The 22,967-nt window shown below is 46.0% G+C and overlaps 3 protein-coding genes across 5 annotated transcripts in view; 1 reads left to right on the forward strand and 2 right to left on the reverse strand.

Moving 5' to 3' along the window:
• Positions 1-1,572, reverse strand: part of COL20A1 (collagen type XX alpha 1 chain) — a 131,344-nt gene extending 129,772 nt beyond the window's left edge. Inside the window, exon 1 of the mRNA XM_083447254.1 lies at positions 1,553-1,572. The gene's annotated coding sequence lies outside the window, so the exon portion shown is untranslated. The remainder of the gene's footprint in view (positions 1-1,552) is intronic.
• Positions 1-22,967, forward strand: part of PTK6 (protein tyrosine kinase 6) — a 736,207-nt gene that overhangs the window by 711,715 nt on the left and 1,525 nt on the right. The gene's annotated exons all lie outside the window — the stretch shown is intronic.
• Positions 8,516-22,967, reverse strand: part of LOC310680624 (DEP domain-containing mTOR-interacting protein-like) — a 42,282-nt gene continuing 27,830 nt past the window's right edge. Inside the window, exons 5-9 of one of the 2 annotated variants that reach the window (XM_083447535.1) lie at positions 18,077-18,262; positions 17,756-17,896; positions 15,468-15,538; positions 11,661-11,765; positions 8,516-9,105 (exon numbers count right to left, since the gene is read on the reverse strand). In XM_083447535.1, coding sequence (XP_083303661.1) covers positions 8,980-9,105; positions 11,661-11,765; positions 15,468-15,538; positions 17,756-17,896; positions 18,077-18,262 — 629 coding nt within the window. In that variant the 3' untranslated portion in view covers positions 8,516-8,979. The remainder of the gene's footprint in view (positions 9,106-11,660; positions 11,766-15,467; positions 15,539-17,755; positions 17,897-18,076; positions 18,263-22,967) is intronic. The other variant, XM_083447536.1, reaches the window with a different exon arrangement.

Genomic DNA, 22,967 nt, shown 5'->3' on the forward strand with positions numbered 1-22,967 from the left:
CCGTGACTGGACCTAATGGTCAGGGGTCCCTTTACCTTTTTACTCCCATAGAGACTACCTTACACTGCGTTTAAAACCAAAATCGCATTTGGATAGAAACTGTTTCTCAGACAGCTAGTCCTAGTCTTTGTAACCCTGTACCTTCTTCCAGAAGGCAGAAGCTGAAAGAGATAATTTCCGGGGTGCGCACTATCCTGCCTTGGTTCTGTATATTTTATAACAAGTTCTGCACGTCACATTTCCCACACCGGGAGACCGATACAACTCTCTGCCAAGAAAAGTGATGACTATGAACCGTAGCAACTTTTTTTGTTCTAAGATGTTCAAAGCAATCCACTCGGGACTTGTTGGTGCTTGAGTGCGAGACGGATGTATGTCTACTCCAGACTGATCAAAATGATCTTATTCTGGCCAACTTCATTCTGCGTTGAAGCATCCTCTATTCCTCGAAGCAGTTTCTCCAATTGAAGTTAATTAGGCAATTGAAGTTAATTAGGTGGTTATTTCACATTAAAGGAACAGGCTCTCGCAAACCAGTTTGGCTTGCCATTCATGTTGAGAAATATGTCGTGATGGCGAAGGGTGGAGAGGGGTCAGGAAGAGTGATGTGAATCCACAGATTGGATGTTGGAGAACACAGCTGGCTAGGAATAACACCTATTGCTAACAAAGTTCCCAACAGGACCTTATGGGGTCAGGTCATTGGTCAGTTCTATTGACTCTGACCAACAGCAGATCTCCGGAGTATCTGGATTTTGAGAAAATGTCACGGGTGCAGTGGTAGACCTCAGGGTCTCAAATTTCAGCAGTGTCCTGCGTGACACAACAAAAATGGTACCCCTGGTCTCTCGCCTTCTATTTGACATCATAGTTGTGAAACCCCCAAGGCTCTGCACCCAGTGGAACCGATCCAGTTGTGCTCTCTTAAATCTGCCTCTGATGGATGTCCGCCACAAAACGGCTGCCATGGCGTGTGTGGCATAAAACAAAATGGCCAAAAACAAAGATAAGGAAAAGGGACAGGACCAGAAAACAGCATGGGCATCTTCCCCCCTACATCACTTTCCCCATCAATGGGGGGAAAGGCACCTAGAATCATAGAATCATAGAGTTGGAAGAGACCCCAAGGGCCATCGAGTCCAACCCCCTGCCAAGCAGGAATATCACCACACAGCAGATATCACCACACAGCAGATATCACCACACTTCCTCGCGGAAAGAAGCTGTTTGCCATCTTTTCAGAATGGACGCAATCCTGTGGAATGCAGACGGAGGTGGCGCTGTGGTCTAAACCATGGAGCCTATTAGGCTTGCCTATCAGAAGCTCGCAGTTCGAATCCCCACGATGGGGTGAGCTCCCGTTGCTCGGTCCCAGCTCCTGCCCACCTAGCAATTCGAAAGCACGTCAAAGTGCAAGTAGATAAATAGGTACCGCTCCGGCGGGAAGGTAAATGGCGTTTCCGTGCGCTGCTCTGGTTTGCCAAAAGTGGCTTAGTCATGCTGGCCACATGACCTGGAAGCTGTACGCCGGCTCCCTCGGCCAATACTGCACCTTCGACCTCGGACTGGACTCGGACCATGCCTCTCGTTTAGCCCACGGGACCGGCACACTATCATGATGAAACTGGGAACAAGATGGGCTTGCTCTCTGCCCAAGGGACCAGCTGCGGTTTCTCTTGTTAAATTATGCCCATCTTCAAGCTGCCTTGTTTCTTGGGAATTGCAAGTCAAGCCAGGCACTAACTTTTCCCTCCCAGGAGCCATTAAGCATTCCTCCCCCCCCAACCGCTTGCCTCCACCGCAAACACTTTTGCTTAGTGCAGCTATTATAACATCTGCTCAAAACGGGAAATGACGCTCGATCATTACCCAGCAGAAGATCTTCAGGCATGAATTTTTAACAAGCGCTCCTTTCAAGTTCCTGAAAAGGCCCTTCATGAAAATTCAGCAGGCCTCGAACTCTGAGAGGCAGGCAAGGGTCACAGGCTCTGAGCCGATGGTGTCGGGTGGAATTTACTATTCAATCCTGCCTAGAGGCAGTGGGGAATCTGGGCACAGTGAGGCATTGAGGAGCAAGACATGAGGAAGAAGCTGGGGGGGGGGAGAGAAAGAGAGAGAATGGAGGAAAATGAAATCTAATCTAATGTGCATCACATAGATTATTATTTTTTTAACCTAGAGGGCCTAAAATCCCAAACTCTTCTGTTAGGGCTTTTCCACACCATGCTCTTTCTACGCATGGTCCGCTCTTTAAAGCTCTGTGTCCGAGCTTTCTTCTGTTCTGGGATTTTCCCCACGGAAACCTGCTCTTTAAAGCTCAGTCAGAGCAAACAATTCAGGAAAACCTGAATTCACGTTTGCTCCGATCGAGTGCTGAAGAGTAGGTTTTCATGGGGAAAGCTCTGTAGCAAAAAACCAAATGCTTGGACCTGTGCCTGGAAAAGGTAAAGGTAAAGGGACCCCTGACCATTAGGTCCAGTCGTGACTGATTCTGGGGTTGCAGCAATCATCTTGCTTTATTGGCCGAGGGAGCTGGTGTACAGCTTCCGGATCATGTGGCCAGCATGACTAAGCCACTTCTGGCGAACCAGAGCAGTGCACGGAAACGCCATTTACCTTCCCGCCAGAGGGGTACCTATTTATCTACTTGTACTTTGACGTGCTTTCAAACTGCTAGGTGGGCAGGAGCTGGGACCAAACAACGGGAGCTCACTCCGTCACGGGGATTTGAACCGCCGACCTTCTGATCGGCAAGTCCTAGGCTCTGTGGCTTAACCCACAGCGCCACCCATGGTGCCTGGAAAAGGTAAAGGGACCCCAGACCATTAGGTCCAGTCGTGACCGATTCTGGGGTTGTGGCGCTCAGAAAGAGCAGGGCAAAAAAGTCGTAGAAGATTGTGCAGTTGGAAGGGACCTGGAGGGTCATCTAGTCCAACCCATGCAATGCAGGAATCTTTTGCCCAATGTGGGGCTTGAACCCACAATCCAGTGATGAAGAACCTTGTGCTGTACCGACTGAGCTATACCAGGGCCCAGCTGGTAAATGTGGATCAGCCCGTGGTGCTACCATGACTCCAGAACCAACTGTACAAAGTTATATTCCCTCTAATGAAGTGTGAGGGAAATCACCATTGCCCTGATTGACAATTAGTTTTTAAAAACAAAAACAAAAAAATCACAAACCCTCAGGGAGAACACACAGCGCTTAGAGAATTAACCAAAAATAAATAAATAAATGAAAATGAGCAAGGTAGAATTTTTGAGACACCTCAGCAAAAAATATACCGTATTTTTCGCTCTATAAGACGCACCAGACCACAAGACGCACCTAGTTTTTGGAGGCGGAAAACAAGAAAAAAAAATATTCTGAATCTCAGAAGCCAGAACAGCAAGAGGGATCGCTACGCAGTGAAAGCAGCGATCCCTCTTGCTGTTCTGGCTTCTGGGATAGCTGCGCAGCCTGCATTCACTCCATAAGACGCACACGCATTTCCCCTTACTTTTTAGGAGGGAAAAAGTGAGTCTTATAGAGCAAAAAATACGGTAGTTTTCTTCTTCACAAAACCCTTTAAAAGCTTTTATGGGTTGAGGTGGTGTTCAAACTTCAATCGAGGAGCTGGATCGTAAACCTCCATGCCAAGTTGCATTGAGATCACACGTCCTCCAGGGAAATATCAGATTGCAGTGTTTACGTTCTTAATCTCTCCCCTGAGCTGCGATGGTCTGGGGATAAACTGATGATCGGGCATGAAACACACAGAATCGAATCCTGGAGAGGAACTAACTGCACATCAATAGATTTGATATCTCCCCCATAAAAAACAGGCATCGTTTTACTACATCTTTGAAAGGCTTCTCTCTTTGATACGGCTGAACTAATGTGCAGTCGTGTCTGCACCTTGTTTAATCCCAGTCGCTCACGACTCCAGGGGCAAACAATCTTACAAGCAGAACGTTCATTTTCCCCATCAGAGCTATTGCACCAAAGTGGTACAGGTGGAAGAACACTTAGCCTCTAAATAAGATTTTCAAAAACAACAACCCAAAACATACTTTTCACTATGTTTTAGATCATGCATTTTAGACAATTATTGCATTGCAAATGTTTTTTCCTACTGTGAAATAGACTTCCGCTTGCATAACGGAACTTTCCCTTCCTCTCCCTGCAGCCAACTGCCCCCCTTTTGCCCTCAAAATCTGCTCAGAGGGTTGGAGGGCCCTCTGGACAGGGGCAGAGGAAGGGGGTGCAGTGGGGGCGGGCCGCCCCGGGTGTCTTTGCTGAAGGGGGTGACATTTGGCAGTTGCGGGCAGGAGGTCACATAGAGGAGGGAGAAAGGTTGTTTTCTGCTGCTCCAGAGAAGCGGACACGGAGCAATGGATCCAAACTACAAGAAAGAAGATTCCACCTAAACATTAGGAAGAACTTCCTGACAGTAAGAGCTGTTCGACACTGGAGTCTCCTTCTTTGGAGGTCTTTAAGCAGAGGCTTGACAACCATATTTCAGGAGTGCTCTGATGGTGTTTCCTGCTTGGCAGGGGGTTGGACTCGATGGCCCTTGTGGTCTCTTCCAACTCTATGATTCTATGATTCTAGGTGCGCCGAATGTCCGTCATCGGCAATTCGCTCCGCCCCTGGCTGCAGGGTGTGCGCACCGCTCTGTGCACCCAAGCGGCTATCCCACACCTGGGAGGGCATCCTCCACATCCCACTGCCCTCGAGAGTACACCCTGCCCCCCTTGGGAGCACGAGTATATTCTCCGCTGCTGCCTCTGGAGCAGATTTTGAAGGTGTGAGAGGAGAGGAAGAGGCAGAGCTCTGCATGTTTAGCATTGGGTACAACCCAAAGCAGTGAGGTATAGACACACATAGTCAGTTTGGGCCAGGCTGATGTTCCCTTTCTGAAGTTTAAATGACAGCCACAAAAAGGGGACAGATAAGCCGTGTGTGTGCATGCACACATGTGCATATGAGAGCTGTGTGTCGCTCACCCTCATCGATGTCACAGTCGCAACAGAAGTGGTATTCCTGACATCCACAACCACATTCTGCACAGTGCTGATATAGCTGTATATACCGCAAAACACCTGGGAAAGAAAGCACATTTCCCCAGCGACAAAATATTGTGATTCGAGTACAGTTCTACCTTGGACGTCGAACGGAATCCATTCGACTTCCAAAACATTCAGAAACCAAAGCGTGGCTTCTGATTGGTTGCAGAAACCTCCTGCAGCCAATCGGATGCCCCGTTGGGCATTCAGCTTCCAAAAGAACATTCGAAAACCATAACACTCACTTCTGGGTTTCAATTGTTTGGAAGCCAATTTGTTCGGGAGCCAAGGCGTTTGAGAGTCAAGGTATGACTGTACTGGGAATATTTCTTGCAAACTGTGAATGAATGTAAATAAACACATCTGTAGGCAGTGGCGGAGGAAGGGGGGCAGATACCCTGGTTGCCATCGCTGAGGGGTGACAAGAAGGCACCCTGCAGGGGACTCGCCCCACCACCCCTGAGCACGGCAGCGCAAACTGCCACCATCACGCCGCCGCAGCCGCATGCAGAAGATCCTCCACTTGTGGCTGCACCCCCGCCACCATCCGTACAGTGCTCGAGGATCCTGCCACCGTTTGAACGGGGTGTGCGCATGCGCAGCACGTAGCGACATGCGTGCATGCGCCATATGTAGCAGTTTGCCCCACCTGAGTGGCAGTTCTCCTTTCTTTGCCCCTTTCTGTAGTTAAAAAGGTAAAAGGCCCCTGGACAGTTAAGTCCAGTCAAAGGTGACTATGGGATGCAGCGCTCATCTCACTTTTCAGGCCAAGGGAGCCAGTGTTTGTCCACAGACAGCTTTCTGGGTCATGTGGCCAGCATGACTAAACTGCTACTGGCACAACGAAACACTGTGACGGAAACCAGAGTGCTTGGAAACACCGTTTACCTTCCCAATGCAGTGGTACCTAGTTATGTACTTGCACTGGTATGCTCTCGAGCTGCTAGGTTGGCAGAAGCTGGGGGGGTGCAACGGAAGTTCACCTTGTCGTGCGAATTTGAACTGCCGACTTTCCGATCGGCAAGCCCAAGAAGCAGAGTGTTTAGACCACACACCCCACCACACAACCAGTGAGTAAGACCTCTGTGTTTTTTGTGCGGAAGAAGGGGAAAACCTTTATTTCATGTGCAGAGCACCCTAGAATTCATGTTTTCTTGGAATGCCGAAGAAGCCACTGTCAGCTTTATATAGAGAGAAAAGACAGTCAGGTGATTCTTACAGGGAACATGCCTTTAGATCAGCAGTACTGTAAAAATGTTTCAGAGGCAGGCAGCATGGATGCTGTTAGGAAAACATTCTTTAAGAAACATATAAAAGTTTCTGGAAGCTTTAAAGAGGGTTCCAGAATTTTCTTTAGTGTGTAGGAGAGGCACGCTAGGCTTGATTGGTGTCAGCTGGAGGTGCAAACAAAGGAAGTTGCAGGCTACAATTTCCGCACGAGGAAAGTGTGCGCGCACACACACACACACACAAACACTGTCAGCACGCACAATGAGAACAAGGTTGGAAGTAAGACAATGTGTGCTGCTGGTACTGTGAGTTTTGCTGTGTCAGGATTGTTAATTACTGGACTGAGATTATACCGTGCTGGAGAGATAAAGAAGGAATGTAAATAGCCTGTATACAATAGTAACAGAAATGCTTGTGCAACCAGTCAAGCAATAAAGAAGCTCTTGACTGTGAATTTGAGTATGACTCCTGTTCTTGTCTTCTGCCTCCGGGGAAAACTCTGTAGCAAACAGTAAGAAGTGGTTTTACCGAGGTGCCACCACACAAGCAGAAAAGCGCAGCGGAGGTGTGTGGGCAGTAACCTCTAATAGATGCATCCGACTCAGCCAACAGTTCAGAGTAGACCATGGCAGCCAGAATGAATTTTGCGCATACTTCAAGGCCTCTGATGCACCACAGATCTGAGAGATTCCAACTTCTCAGAGTATCACAGGAGCCCTTAAAAGCACTGGAGTCAATATGGCAACCTACAGCCAAGTGTGAGCGTTCAGAAGCCGTCCAGATGTTGATGGACTCCAACTCCCATCAGCCCCAGCCAGCATGGTTGACGGCCAGAGATGATAGGAGTTGTGCTCCAGCAACATCTGTAGGGCACCATGTTGGCTGCTCTTTCCCTGAAGCATGGGTGCAAAGTGTTATTGCTCCCTCCAACAGCAAACTCAACCGGTTTGTGCCAACAGCATTTGCAGTTAAGCACAAGGCCACAAAGAAACAAGAGAAGAAGAAGAAGAAGAAGAAGAAGAAGAAGAAGAAGAAGAAGAGGAGGAGGAGGAGTTTGGATTTGATATCCCGCTTTATCACTACCAGAAGGAGTCTCAAAGTGGCTAACATTCTCCTTTCCCACAACAAACACTCTCTGAGGTGAGTGGGGCTGAGAGACTTCAGAGAAGTGTGACTAGCCCAAGGTCACCCAGCAGCTGCACGTGGAGGAGCGGGGAAGCGAACTCGGTTCACCAGATTACAAGTCTATCGCTCTTAACCACTACACCACACTGGCAAGAAACTCCAGAGTTTGGGTGGGTGGGAATCATCCTGAACAGTCAAGACACAGCCCAATAAGGGCTATGCATGTTCAGTACCACAGAATGCTGAATGACTGTTGGGGAAAATTGAATTGTAGCACTGGACTTGACCACAAAGATCTAGGGCAATGCAGGAATCTTCCACCCAATGTGGAGCTCAAACTCACATCCCTGAGACCAAGTCTCATGCTCTACCGACTGAGCTATCCTAGTCTATGGGAAACTGAGGAGAAGGGAATGGAGTAACCTGCAGGAGGGCATGGCTGGGTGGATTGGCAAGCACAATGAGCAGAACCATTTTGCACGGCAATGTTTGGTTGCCAGTGCTACCTGCAGGGTTCTGCCCAGGAGGACCCAGAGGGTGACTTCTGTTTTGCCTGCACACATGATATGATATGGAAAAAGAATCATTTTTTATGAAGTCACACAAGGACATGTCAACTGCAACTAATCCAGAATTTGGCAGTCAGGCTGGTGACTGGCCACCAGAACCATATAACAACAGTCCTGAAAGACCTACATTGGCTTCCAGTACATTTCCGAGCACAATTCAAAGTGTTGGTACTGACCTTTAAAGCCCTAAACGGCCTCGGTCCTGTATACCTGAAGGAGCATCTCCACCCCCATCATTCAGCCTGGACACTGAGGTCCAACACTGAGGGCCTTTTGGCGGTTCCCTCACTGCGAGAAGTAAGGTTGCAGGGAACCAGGCAGAGGGCCTTCTCGGTAGTGGCGCCTGCCCTGTGGAACGCCCTCTGTCATATGTAAAGGAAATAAACAACTATCTGACTTTTAGAAGACATCTGAAGGCAGCCCTGTTTAGGGAAGTTTTTGCATGTTTGATATTTTATCGTGTTTTTAATATTCTGTTGGGAGCTGCCCAGAGTGGTTGGCAAAACCCAGCCAGATGGGTAGGGTATAAATAATAAATTATTATTATTATTATTATTATTATTATTATTATTATTATTATTATCTGTTCTAGTGAGCAAGTTGCTCTTTTCTCTAAGGTAGGCAGAGGCACTATGAGAAAAAGGATGGTGCTGAGCTTTGGCAACATTCTTATGGTGTTAAGAAGCTGTTTGGATGAGCTTTTGGGTATTACTCTTTTAAAAAAGAATCCCGACTCTGCTTTTCTCCATGTGAAGAGACTCCTTGGGTTTTCAAGACCCAGCTTTTCAAAAAAAGACACCCCCCCCGCCGCCGCCTTGGCATCTTCAGGATATGTTCCACCTCCTTATTAGTAAGTAGGCATAAGAGGAAACGCTGAGCCCCTTCTGGGTTTAGAGGATTCACTTAGATCAATCGTCTCATCCACAGCACGTGAAATCTGGTTGGTGGTCTCAGGCAAGGAGTTGGTGGGTTTGCGGAAAAGGAAATCAACGTGTGGCCTTTTCACTCATTCAGTGGCTTCCATAATCTCCAGCACAAGAGTTCGAGGTCCTGTCATGATGAGGCTGCTAATGGTCTGATAGTCCAGATGTAAGACATACATCCCGTTCACAGAATAGACAAACTGGCAGACCTAAAGGGAGGGGAAAGAAGTTACACCACATTTTTCTTAAAAGTGAATTTTTAGGGGATCACAATCAGGTGGAGCTACTGTGGGCGTGTCCAGAGCTGTGAAAAGCCAGGTGGGTGGGGTGATAATAATAGTGATAATAAATAAATAAATAAATAAATAAATAAATAAATAAATAAATAAATATAATAGAAGAAGAAGAAGAAGAAGAAGAAGAAGAAGAAGAAGAAGAAGAAGAAAGCCAATGCAATTCTGGGCTGCATCAATAGGAGTATAGCATCTAGATCAAGGGAAGTAATAGTGCCACTGTATTCTGCTCTGGCCAGACCTCACCTGGAGTACTGTGTCCAGTTCTGGGCACCACAGTTCAAGAAGGACACTGACAAACTGGAACGTGTCCAGAGGAGGGCAACCAAAATGGTCAAAGGCCTGGAAACGATGCCTTATGAGGAAGGGCTAAGGGAGCTGGGCATGTTTAGCCTGGAGAAGAGGAGGTTAAGGGGTGATATGATAGCCATGTTCAAATTTATAAAAGGATGTCACCTAGAGGAGGGAGAAAGGTTGTTTTCTGCTGCTCCAGAGAAGCGGACACGGAGCAATGGATCCAAACTACAAGAGAGAAGATTCCACCTAAACATTAGGAAGAACTTCCTGGCAGTAAGAGCTGTTCGACAGTGGAATTTGCTGCCAAGGAGTGTGGTGGAGTCCCCTTCTTTGGAGGTCTTTAAGCAGAGGCTTGACAACCATATGTCAGGAGTGCTCTGATGGTGTTTCCTGCTTGGCAGGGGGTTGGACTCGATGGCCCTTGTGGTCTCTTCCAACTCTATGATTCTAAGAAGAATTATAATCATCATCATTTCACAAAAAGCAGGGAGATTTCTCAGGGAGATTTCACACTTCTCCAGAGAAGCCACCAAATTCTGTCAGAAGTGAAATTCAATGAAAATTCGGAAAGTCTTGTGCAAGCAAAATCTTATACACAGATTACACCTGGTAGAAGCAGTCTTCTGAGAAACTCTTTAGTTCCACAAAAGTGCACAAACCACCAGACAAAGTTTGCATTTGTATAATCCACTCCCTTGCTTCTCCCTCCTTTCTCCAAATAAAATAAAATAACAAATAAGGCCTCTAAGCAGCAGAGCCACCAGCTCCCCTCATTCCAAAGGAGCTGATCCTTAAGGGGGAGCTCAAAAGCCATTTATTTTTGGTTCAGTGCTCTCAGGTGGCACCCATTGCCTTTCGTGCTCGAGTAGACAGAGAGGATTTGCTTGTCGAATTCACTCAGCTCCTTTTCCCGCGATCAGCCGACAACTCATCCATCAGCTTCCAGGTGCTGCAACGAGGCTCCTTCCACCCAGCTTTGCACAACAGCCAAAGCATCTCAGATATAGGCAGCTTTCAGTCTCCATTCTGACTAGTGCTGGTCCAAAAGTTCTCAGAAGAGCTTTCAGACAAATGAATGGGAGGTTGTGGGGTTGACGGCTGCATGCCTCTGCATGTGCTCTGTGGGGAGCACACTGTGGCATTCGGGCCCTGCTGAGGGGCTTCCTATAGAGTCCTATAGAATTGTAGAGTTGGAAGGGATCCTGAGAATCATCTCATCCAAGCCCCTGCAATGCGGGAAAATGCAGCTGTCCCGTATGGGGATCAAACCTGCAACCTTGGTATAGCACCATACTCTAAGCCCGGTTCTCTTATGTCCGAGGCAGACAGCCCAGGGAGATGATTTGAAAGCCTCGGACATAAGAGAACCGGGCTGAGAGAATTATCTTGTTGACAGGAAAGACTGTAAAATTTGTAAAAAGGATTGGCAGAACCCGAAACCGGGAGGAAGAGATGGTGGGACAAATTGGGAATTTTTAAGTAATATTTAGCGTAACATTGTTTGATTAAGAACCTTTGGGAGATGGTGGAAGGATTCTATCTGGCTCTAGTGAAATAAGATAAAGAATTTAAGACATTAGGATATAAGGATATATGATATTAGGACTTAAGAGTATAAGATTTAAGGCTATTTCTTTTCTTTTCTTTGTTATCTAGTGAATTGGGGATTGGATAATTTTATATTTTAGATGCTTATCTACTTGGTGATGCTGATGAGGAAATAAGGTTTAAATGGATTAAGGTAAATAAGTGAATAAGCAGTGAAAGTTGGAAGGAATTTGCTGACTCGATTAACAACTGGAATACAAAGAGGGAGGTGGGAGGAGGCTGAGGAAACTAAGTTATGAAAGATGGAATTTGAAAAATTGAATCTTTGTTTTGTTTTGAATGTTTTTGTTCTTGTTTTTTGCTTAATTTTTGTGTTGGTGGGGTGGTGAAGGGGGTTTCTTTTATGTATTTCTGGGTTTTTGTTTTTTCTTTCTTTTCTCTTTTTTTTTCTTCCTCTGTCTATTTGGTATTTGACTATTTCATTTTGCAGTTTTGTTTTTGTATCTGTGGAAAAACTTAATAAATATCATTTAAAATATATATATATCTATATATAGCACCACACTCTAAAACTGAACTACCCAGGCTGATGTATAGGGATCTGGTTGACTAGATAAGACTGGTACCTTCATGCCAGCAGCTGCAGCCGGTCCTCCTGGATCCACAGCCTGGATGTGGCATGGCTGACCCCCACGGACCACAAACCCCCAGCCAACTGCGTCGCCCACAATCTGCAAATAAAGAGGGACGGCATTTGCAATTGTTCTTTTTTTTTTTTTTACACCCCAGTGTTGCAAAAATGCTCAGTCTTGGGCAAAAGCAAAGGTGATAGTCTTCTTCTGTTTCCTTTCACAAGGCTAAAACTCCACCGTTCGGCAGTTTGGTGGGAAAGAGGCAGCAGGGGACACCACAGCCCCCATCTCACACCTCCTGATCTGTGAGACTTCTGGTTTCTGAATAAACCTGATCGAAACCAAGAGTGTGGAAGAGTCCTGCCTCCTGCTACCCCTTGCAGTTCTGTAACATAGGACCCAAGTCAGGAAAAACACAAACGAATGCAGCAGGTCCAGAGCTATGCGCCAAGTTGGTTAAGTTGAAATTAAAGTTGTATGTATAATGGATTCAAACAAGTGAATAAAAGGTAAAGGGATCCCTGACCATTAGATCCAGTCGTGGCCGACTCTGGGGTTGTGGTGCTCATCTCGCTTTATTGGCCGAGGGAGCCGGCATACAGCTTCCGGGTCATGTGGCCAGCATGACTAACCAGAGCAGCACACAGAAACGCCGTTTACCTTCCTGCTGGAGCAGTACCTATTTATCTACTTGCACTTTGATGTGCTTTCGAACTGCTAGGTTGGCAGGAACGGGAACTGAGCAATGGGAGCTCACCCGGTCGCAGGGATTCAAACCACCGACCTTCTGATCAGCAAGTCCTAGGCTCTGTGGTTTAACCCACAGCACCACCCACGTCCAAAACAAGTCAATAGAAATGGTCAATTGCATTAAAAATAAAAAGATGGGCAAGACTCCCTGGTTCTTGCTCTTGAGTGAACACAGAGACTAAGCTAGTCATTTTAGACTGATGTGGCAGAAGTCAACGTCCCATTAAACTGGTTTCTGAACTCCTCCGACTTTGCACACATGTGTCCAAGGACAGCAGCTCAAATTAGAAGCGTATTGGAGGGGAGGGGGAGAAAAAGGCCATCTCTCAAAGGGCTTCGCCTGATTGAAACAAGCGAATGAAAAAACAACAACAAACAGGTGGTACAGGAAGGAGAGGAAACTAACCATGAAAACGACAAAAAGATGTACCGACAAGACTCGGGGAGTTGAAGGACAGGGCAAAGTCAGAAGGGAAGAAATGGCACACCAGGAAGAGAATAGAATGTCCTTTCTAGCCAGTTAATAATAATAATAATAATAATAATAATAATAATAATAATAATTTATTATTTATATCCCGCCCATCTGGCTGGGTTTCCCCAGCCACTCTGGGCGGCTTCCAACAAAGATGAAAAATACACTAAAATATCACATATTAAAAACTTCCCTGAACAGTTTGAAAATAAAAAACAACACCACCACATTCTGATGGCTCGGTGACAGAACACACGTTTTGCCTGCAAAAGGTCCCGGGTTCAAACTCTGGCATCTAAAGATGAGGGAGCAGAGGTGATGGGAAAGACTCTGGAGATCTGCTACACAAACATGGGCCCAATGTCTATGGCAGCTTCACATGACCTGCCCCGTGACCTTTCCACTCTGCATCTTGCCCCCTTTGCAGAGTGACGCAAGGAAACTCTGATGCTGCTTAATCCAATGAATGCAGCTGCAAGGAGTCAAAACAGTAGCTTCTTTTTGCAGTGGAGAGATGCCCCCCCCCCCGCATCATATCCCCCAACCCGCGCACTCTCTTCCTACATCAGACTCCTTGCTTTCAAAAGAGCTATCAGCTGCTATACCTCTTAGCACCTTCTTCTGACCTGCAGGAAAATACAGTGGTACCTCGGGTTACATATGCTTCAGGTTACAGACTCCGCTAACCCAGAAATAGTACCTCGGGTTAAGAACTTTGCTTCAGGATGAGAACAGAAATCGTGCTCCGGCGGTGTGGCAGCAGCAGGAGGCCCCATTAGCTAAAGTGGTGCTTCAGGTTAAGAACAGTTTCAGGTTAAGAACAGACCTCTGGAACGAATTAAGTACTTAACCCAAGGTACCACTGTATGGCAAAACCCAACCCAGAAATGCACATTAAGTAGGGCTGCCATACATCTGGAATTTCCTGGACATGGCTGGGATTCGTCTGTTGAAAATGGCATCTGGGCAAAATTTTTGAAAAGCAGCTAAAATGTAGGGGGAAACCCGGGGGTTGGCAGGGGGTTGGACTCGATGGCCCTTGTGGTCTCTTCCAACTCTATGATTCTATGATTCTATATAGCAGCCTAAAGTGCTGTGGGGAGTTGGGGGGGGCTATTTTCCTAAACAATTGGCAAAAATCTTCATTTTCATTTGGAGATTATGAAACAACTTTGCCCCCAAAAGCTCAACCACTATTGTGGCCAGATTTTCACTTTTTGAAATATGCCAACCCTAACAATGGAAGTTATAAGAACTACGCCACAATAAGGAAATTTTGCCCATGGTATGACTATTTTCCACCTACCCATTTCGACTCTCTGGCACCCTATCTGCATAACCTAGCAATTCCAAAATATAGACGCGCTTTTACTCTCGCAAGATTGAATGTATTGCCCTCGGCTGTACTTGAGAGATGATTCCAACAGATTCCACATGAAAAACACTTATGTCCCTGTGGAGATGGCAGTACCGAATCGGTGGGACATGCCCTTCTGGCTTGCACTCTTTATAAAGACTTGAGGAATGAGTTTATCACCCATCTTTTATTGTCCATTCCGGGTCACCCAACCACTGCCACAGTGTCCTTTCTCTTGGTAGATGAGCAGGTGACAGCAAAGCTTGCAGGGATTTTAGCTGGGGCAATTAGAATCATAGAATCATAGAGTTGGAAGAGACCACAAGGGCCATCGAATCCAACAAGCCAGGTGTCACCCATCTTGTATTTGTGCCTCTCATTTTTTTTTGCCCAAGTGCAATACTTTACATTTCTCCCTGTTAAAATTCATCTTGTTTGTTTTTGCCCAGTTCTCTAATCTCTGATCTAGAGTAAGATCCACCATATGACTATTGATTCAAAACCCTAAAATGTATTTTATGGAATTGACTTTTTATTTTTTTATTTTTGTATCTCATATTGTTGTTTTATTATGGTCGACAGCTGATGCAAATAAAGATTCATTCATTCATGGAAGTTATAATTAAAGCCCAGAGGCAAATTAGATGTGTAAGATTTCTACACACACAAAAACACACACTCCAGTTACTCCAGAGCAGCCCCATTGGTTCCAACTTGAAGACACCAGGATTCCTGTGTTGCATCATTTAAGGCAGTGGCGTAGTATGGGGGTGCAGGGGGGCCAGCCGCACCGGGCGCAACATCTGGGGGGGGGGCGCGCTCGCACTCGCAGCTCTCTGCTCCGACCTGGCTCACTCACTCTCTCTCACTGCAGTGCTGGCTGTGCGAATCCGATCCGAGCCGCCGGGTCGCCGCCCACTGTGGAGGGGAGGGTGCCAGGCGTGCGGTGCGGAGAGAGAGCGAGGGACTATCTGGGGGAGGGACAGTGCAGCGGGGGGGGGGGGGGGCACAAATTACTTGCCTTGCCCTGGGTGCTGACAACCCACGCTACGCCACTGATTTAAGGGTACTTCGCCTTGGGACTTGGACTATTTTGTGGGAGAGATGCTAACATATTGTGCAACTTTAGGCTTGCCCAGTTAAAGGGCTCTGTACTGTAACAAGGAGGATTTAGCAATAATCCCAATGTAACATTCTGATGACCGGCTAACAAGCTTACCGTCAGCGTTTTCTTGATGTACGGTGCCCCAGGGGTCAGAAGCTCTTCATTGGTGACAGGCCTCTTCAATACTTGCATAGAGGGGAGGAAAAGGAAAATGACAGGTCTTACCTAAAGGTCAATTGTTCGAAAAAAGAGTAACATAGCAAAGTGAACGGGGAAATGAACCAGGAATGTTAACCAGATAGGACAGAGCTTATTTTTCTTCTTCTTCTGTGAGCAGGTGGTTCTCAGTGGAAAAAAACCCACACAGAGAAATGTGCAACTGAGTCTGTTGGCTATTTGCAGTATAGTAGCGCTGCAGAGAGCTTGCTGGGGAGACCATGCATTAAAAAGGGCCTCAAAAATAACTTAAACAAGGTTTTAATAACAAACAAACAAAAAATCAATTTACACTAAATACATCATAGTGCCACTGTATTCTGCTCTGGTCAGACCTCACCTGGAGTACTGTGTCCAGTTCTGGGCACCACAGTTCAAGAAGGACACTGACAAACTGGAACGTGTCCAGAGGAGGGGAACCAAAATGGTCAAAGGCCTGGAAACGATGCCTTATGAGGAACGGCTAAGGGAGCTGGGCATGTTTAGCCTGGAGAAGAGGAGGTTAAGGGGTGATATGATAGCCATGTTCAAATATATAAAAGGATGTCGCATAGAGGAGAGAGAAAGGTTGTTTTCTGCTGCTCCAGAGAAGCGGACACGGAACAATGGATCCAAACTACAAGATAGAAGATTCCACCTAAACATTAGGAAGAACTTCCTGACAGTAAGAGCTGTTTGACAGTGGAATTTGCTGCCAAGGAGTGTGGTGGAGTCTCCTTCTTTGGAGGTCTTTAAGCAGAGGCTTGACAATCATATGTCAGGAGTGCTCTGATGGTGTTTCCTGCTTGGCAGGGGGTTGGACTCGATGGCCCTTGTGGTCTCTTCCAACTCTATGATTGTATGATTCTATGATCAAACATGACCCAACCACCAACCCATCCCCCAGGGTAATAGGAGAGCTAGGTGCTGCTCCTTATATACTACACCCAATTGCTGACACAGCGTAATCAATACAACTCAGCAGCACCTGCTGTGTTACACAGCTGCAAGACTGGGTCTCGTTATTTTGCTCTGGCCCTTGCTCTGGCCCCTTAAAGACATACACATTGAGTGGAACAATGATGAACCTTGACATTTAAAGAAACCATTCAACAGAGTCAAGGTCCAAAACAATTCATGGAAGTACAAACAGATCCCAGCATGGACCATCTTCAGCCTCTCCAATGTTTTGCTTTGAAGAAATCAAATGTAATGCAAAATGCTTTGCACGGACGGTTCTTTGGAAGCAAAAACGAAGGGGATTTGCTGCAGATGTGGTGCTTGCAGGCTTGTTTCTGTTCATTTGCTGGTCAGTGTGGTGGGCTTGGTGTGATAGAGAGAACTCTCTTGTTACGTGGAGGAGCAGATAAGGGGGAAAAAACAAAATGGAAAAGGGGATAGAAGAAGAAAGGTTTGGATTTGATATCCCGCTTTATTACTACCCGAAGGAGTCTCAAAGCAACTAACATTCTCCTTTCCCTTCCTTCCTCACAACAAACACTCTGTGAGGTGAGTGAGGCTGAGAGACTTCAGAGAAGTGTGACTGGCCCAGCAGCTGCATGTGGAGGAGCGGAGACGCGAACCCGGTTCACCAGATTACGAGTCCACCGCTCTTAACCACTACACCACACTGTCTCTGTGGGTGTGTGGGTGCTTGCTAGGGTTGCCATACGCCCAGGAAAACCTGGACACGTCCTCTTTTAGGGGGCCAACATTCCCATCCGGGCAAATGTTTACATTTTATAGTAAATGTCTGGGGTTTTTTGGGTCTGTTGTTGTTGTTGTGTTTTCCTCCCAGCTTTCCCCAGCTCGGGCTGTCCTATTTTTGTTCTTCAAGACATGGCAAACCTAGTTAGCACATTTAAGAGGCCCAATCCAAAGAATCTTTGTTTGGAGTTGAACCCTCAAATTCTTAGGATTATGAGCAATATTCTAGGCTCTGTGGCATGATGATGACCAGAGTGGCTGGGGCAACCCAGTCAGATGGGCGGCATCAGTGGCGTAGCGTGGGGGGTGCAGGGGGGGCCGGCCGCACCGGGCGCAACATCTGGGGGTTAGGGTTAGGGGGCGCAAATCCACAGGTTAGGGGGCGCAAATCCACGGGTTAGGGGGCGCAAATTACTTGCCTTGCCCCGGGTGCTGACAACCCACGCTACGCCACTGGGCGGCATATTATTATTATTATTATTATTATTAGCATTCCTCACCAGATTTGGGGTTGCATTCCACAGCTGGCAGGAACCCCAAACTTGGGGAGAGATTGAAATAGGGGTTGGATCCCCCAGCCAGTGAGGTGACGCTGCTCCTTCGAACCGCTGAGACTGCTTTGATTTCTTTATTGGGCTGAACTGAAAGAGACAAAGGTAAGTTGGGCTGAGGCAGGTGGAGCAGTGCCCCGCTGGTGCTAATAGACCAGCCTCCGCTGCTACAAACCGTACCCTCCCAGACCCAGCAGCAGGCCGGCCTAGGCCCCCACGACAGCACCCAGAGTGACCCCACAATTGCCGCCATCACCCCCAGTTACCAACCAGACAAGAAGCTGCAGCTGTTCTGCTCAGGGTTGAGCTTGCGGAGGCAGAAGGGGCTGTCAGGACTGTCCGAAAGGGCCCTGGAGGAGTTCTCGCTGAGCAGCTCCGCGAGACGTCTCCTCCGGCGAAAATTGATGCGGAACTGATAGAGGAGGTTGCCGTCATAGAAGTGGTGCCGGCCGGCCACTGAGGAAAAAATGGGTGTTGCTGTGGAGAGCAGATTGAGGGCTGTGGTTCTTCCCATCCCACCCCCAAGAACATGGCAGAGATAGGATTCAGCAGTCTTGCGTCAGCAACCTGGGAGTTAGTGACAATTGTTCTCAGTGCTCTCTCTCTCTCATACACACAGAGACTGCAATAGCTCCTGGTCCATGTCTGGGGGACAATCTGATGTACTTGTGTTTACATTCAGGGTTCAGGATATCCACATCTGCATGCCCAGAGGTTTATGTTCACAGCATCTCTGTCAGGTGCCTCAACCATCTGAGGTGAGGTGTGCATGTGGATGAGAGAGATGGGCTTCTAGGTGGTGGCACCCTCATAACAGAATTTCCTCCCCAGAATGGTTTGCTTGGTGCTGACTTTGTCATCTGTTTGGTATCAAGAGGACCCCTAATTTTCCCCAGACCATGTTTGATGATGCTTTAATTTGCTCTTAGTTCCCAATTGTCGAAGCAATGATTCTTCAACAACAACTTCGTTGGACTGGTTGTTCAGATGCCTGATTATCATCTTCCAAAGCAACTACTCTATTCCGAATTTTAAAATGGACAGTGTAATGGTGGTGGTCAACAAAAGAGGCTTAAAGACTCTCTCAAGGCAAATCTAAAAAAAAGTAGTATAAACACCAACAATTGGGAAACAATGGCCTGTGAGTGCTCCAGTTGGAGAACAGCACTTACCATGGGTTTCATGGGTTTTGAAGATGCTCAAACTCAGGACGAAAGGGAGGAACACGCTAAGAGGAAGGCATGCTTGGCAAATCCACACTGTGATCAACTCCCACCCAGAAATCTATGTCCCCACTGTGGAAGGACGTGTGGAACCAGAATTAGCCTCCACAGGCTTCCGGAGCCGAGCGCCGGCGGTGATGGCGGCTTCCCTTTGATCCTCGGAGGGAAGAGCTCCAGAGAAACTGGGGTCTTACCGCTTCGGCGACGCGGTGGACCCTTGAAACCGTAGGCGGAGGAAGCCTACGGCCGTGGGACTCGGTGGGTGCCATTTGCGCCCCCCCCAAACGTAAAAGGAGTCTGGTAAAGGCTCCTGAGCGGGGCGGGGGTGGCGAGGCACTGAGAGTCGATCGCTACTTCTCTGGAGTGACGTCGCGCAGCTGTTGCCGAGAGAGCGCCGGCTTTTTCCTGAGACAATTTGGATTACAAAAGAAAAGAAGTACCCGTGAGTAGGGGAAGTTAAAACTTCAAAGAAAAGCAAGATTTTGAATGTTGGATTAGAATTGGGACTTGAAGTAAAAGAGAGAAGTAATTTGAACCCGAAGCGGTAAGGTCTAAACAGGAAGCCAGCCTTCCGCTGTGTAAATAGTTTAAAGCAAAGACTCTGTGGACTAAAACCTTTAAAGACGTCTTTGAAAGGATAAAAAATCCGAAAATCTTAAGACAAGACCCCCTCTCCGGAAGCAGGAGAGGAGAGGGGAAAAGATAGGAAAGATATTTTTGCCTGCATGAAAGGTCTCTGTGATTGAGAAATATCGTCCTGAGCCGTCAAAGGACGTTAAAAGTCCCCCCCCCACTGTTATTAGAAGGGGAGGGGGAAAATGGAGGGACATTCTGTCTGATCAAAGAGACTTATAAGACTAAGATATACTGCCTAGACGTTTGATTGTGAATAGATTTGGATTTGGCTAAAGGACAATAGAAAATCCCCCCCCAGGCAGCAGGGAAGCTGTCCGGACTGCCGTTTTGGTTTGCCAAAAGTGAAAGTGAAGTCTTAAAAGATTGTGAAAGACTGTGAAGCATTCAAAAGAATATTTAAGTGTTTGAAGGAGCCAGCCCACCAGGACAAGAGAATTCTACTTGAAACTTGGTATTGTGGACATTACTGTTTCGAATCGGTTGTGAAAAGAGAGAAGGTGATACATTGTATTTTTTTAATAGTAATATTTCCGAGGTCCCCCTGGTGGCTACTGAAATTACTGCAGGGATACAAAGTAAATAGAGGAAAATTCCACTCTCTTCCCTTGAACTGGTAAATAAGTTGCAGCTGCAGAGTAACCTTGAAACTGGTGGCTTATGGCAGAGGGAAAAGGAAAATTACAGCAATTTCAAGACAAAACAACAAGATCTGGTAAATCTTTTCACACGGGAAGGAGGGGATCCTTCCCTGAACCTACAGGAAGTGCCTCTGTTATACCCAAAGTAAAAGAAATGTCTGGGACAGAAGACCTTATTACTGCAGGATTTGCAAGGGTACAGGGATCCCTAGACAAACTGACACAAGAAGTGTCAGAAACTAAAAAACAAGTTGTGGAAGTAAAAAGTCAAGTTGAAGAAACAAACAAAGGGGTAACAGAGGCCTTCCAAAAGATAGAACAGAACTCTGCCAGTATAAAACAGAATACAGCCTCAATTAAGGAATTATTTGAGGCGTCGGTTGAGACAAGAAAAATTGCTGAGGAGGCAAGGGGGGTTGCAGCTGCTACAGAGGAGAAATTGCCACCGATGAGCAAGCAATTGGAGGAGTATAGAGCAAGATTTTCTATGCTGGAATTAAAAGATAAACAAACTAATCTGAGAATTAGAAACGTTCCAGAGATCGAGGAAGGAAGCCTGCGGGACCTTCTGACACAAGAATTTCAGAAATTTTGGACTTTGGAGCCTGAGAAGGAGGAATTTAAGATCCTGAGTGCCTTTCGTCTGGGAAGAACAAGCAAGAAGATCAAAATTAGAGACTGTTTGGTTACATTTAGAACCAAAGAAGAAAGAGACAAGATTTTGGGACTACATTTTCAAAAATCATTGATAATTAATCAATCCAAAGTCGAGATCTTCAAGGATATTCCAAAGCATCTTCTGGACCTTAGATCGAATTATAAAGATCTAGTTATTCAATTAAGAAAAAACAACATCATTTTCAGGTGGGAATTTCCGGAAGGACTCTCCTTCAGTATCAAGGGAAGAAAGACAAAAGTAAGATCAGTGGAAGACAAGAACGCCTTTTTAGAAGTTTATGGAGAGGACCTACAGAAAGGAACATTAAAAGTAGCAGATTCCTTGGAGTCATCAGAGGAGGGAGAGGAAGACAAGACAGGAGCAAGGCCGAAACGAAACAGAAAGAAGAGGACAACGCCGGACTTGACAGATAAAGACAAGACAGAGGGAGCATCTGGAGGAATATAACAGAATAAATTCATCATGTCTCTGCAACTTCTAAGCTGGAATTGTAATGGCCTCAACTCAGTTCGAAAGAGGAAATCGATATTCCATATTTTAAAGAAAGAACAATTGGACTTGATCTGCTTACAAGAAACACATGTGACCAGGCTCCATAGGAAAATTTTAATTAACAAAAGATTGGGTCAAGAATTTATCTCATCTGACAAAGTCAAAAAAAGAGGAGTAGTAATATATGCCAAAGAGAGCCTTACACTAAAATTTATGTTTAAGGATGAACATGGAAGATATTTGGCAATTGAAATACAGTACCATGGACAGAAGTATCTGATAGTAGGAGTGTATGCACCAAACGAGGGAAAATCCGAGTTTTTTAAGAAGCTGCATGAGACACTGAATGAATATTTGGAATACAGTGTGATTTTGATGGGAGATATGAATGGAGTTGTTTCAACAAATATGGACAAGGCGCAACGACAGGTGGTCACCAAGGATGGTAGACTACCGAAAACCTTTTTTGATTTGACTGATAACCTGGACTTGATTGACATCTGGAGAACCAAAAACCCGTTAGGAAGAGAGGGAACCTTCTATTCTGAAGCTAAAATGACTTGGACACGAATCGACCAAATATGGATCACCCGAGGACTGGCACCAAATATAAAAAAGGTGGAAATCTGCCCAAAAACTTGCTCCGACCATAATGCAGTAAAGATGGGAATGAACTTACTACCAACTGGTTCTTTCAGATGGAGAATGAACGACTCTCTCTTCAGGGATGAGGAAGTGAACAAAAAGGCCCAGAAAACTTTGAAAGACTATTTCGAGATAAATTTGAACACGACGGTGGAGAAAAGAATCGTATGGGATGCAAGTAAAGCTGTTATGAGAGGGTTCTTGATACAACAAAATACGCTTAAAAAGAGATTACAAAAGGAAAGAAGGGAAAAGATCTTGGAAAAGATCAATGAAGGAGAAAAGAGATTGAGATTAAAGCCAAATTCAAAGGAAACTCTAAGAGAGATTAAATTATATCAAGTGGAATATATGCAAATGGTAAATCAAGAGATTGAGTGGAAGATCAGACAAATGAGACAGAGAACTTTTGAATCTGCAAACAAGTGTGGGAAATTATTGGCTTGGCAAATTAAGAAGAGACAAAAGTTGAATACAATAACAAATCTAGAAGTGGAAGGAAAAACTATTCAGAACCCTACAGAAATAAGGACCGCTTTTCAAAAATATTTTAAACAGCTTTATTCTCAACAACCCCAGAAGGAAGTAGACATAGAGAAATTCTTGAAAGCGAATGGGCTACCGAAAATATCTCAAGAGAATAGATTGAAATTGAATTATAGCATAACAGACCAAGAGGTCGAGAGTGCCATTCAGAATATGCAACTGGGCAAGTCTCCAGGACCCGATGGACTGACTGCTAGATATTATAAAGCACTGAAAGACTGGCTAATTCAGCCATTGAAAGAAGTTTGTAACAAAATACTTCAGGGGGAGAAGGCACCAGATACGTGGAAAGAAGCTTTTGT

This window comes from Podarcis tiliguerta, assembly GCF_965153285.1.
Source record: "Podarcis tiliguerta genome assembly, chromosome: 6".
NCBI classification, from domain to species: Eukaryota; Metazoa; Chordata; class Lepidosauria; order Squamata; family Lacertidae; genus Podarcis; species Podarcis tiliguerta.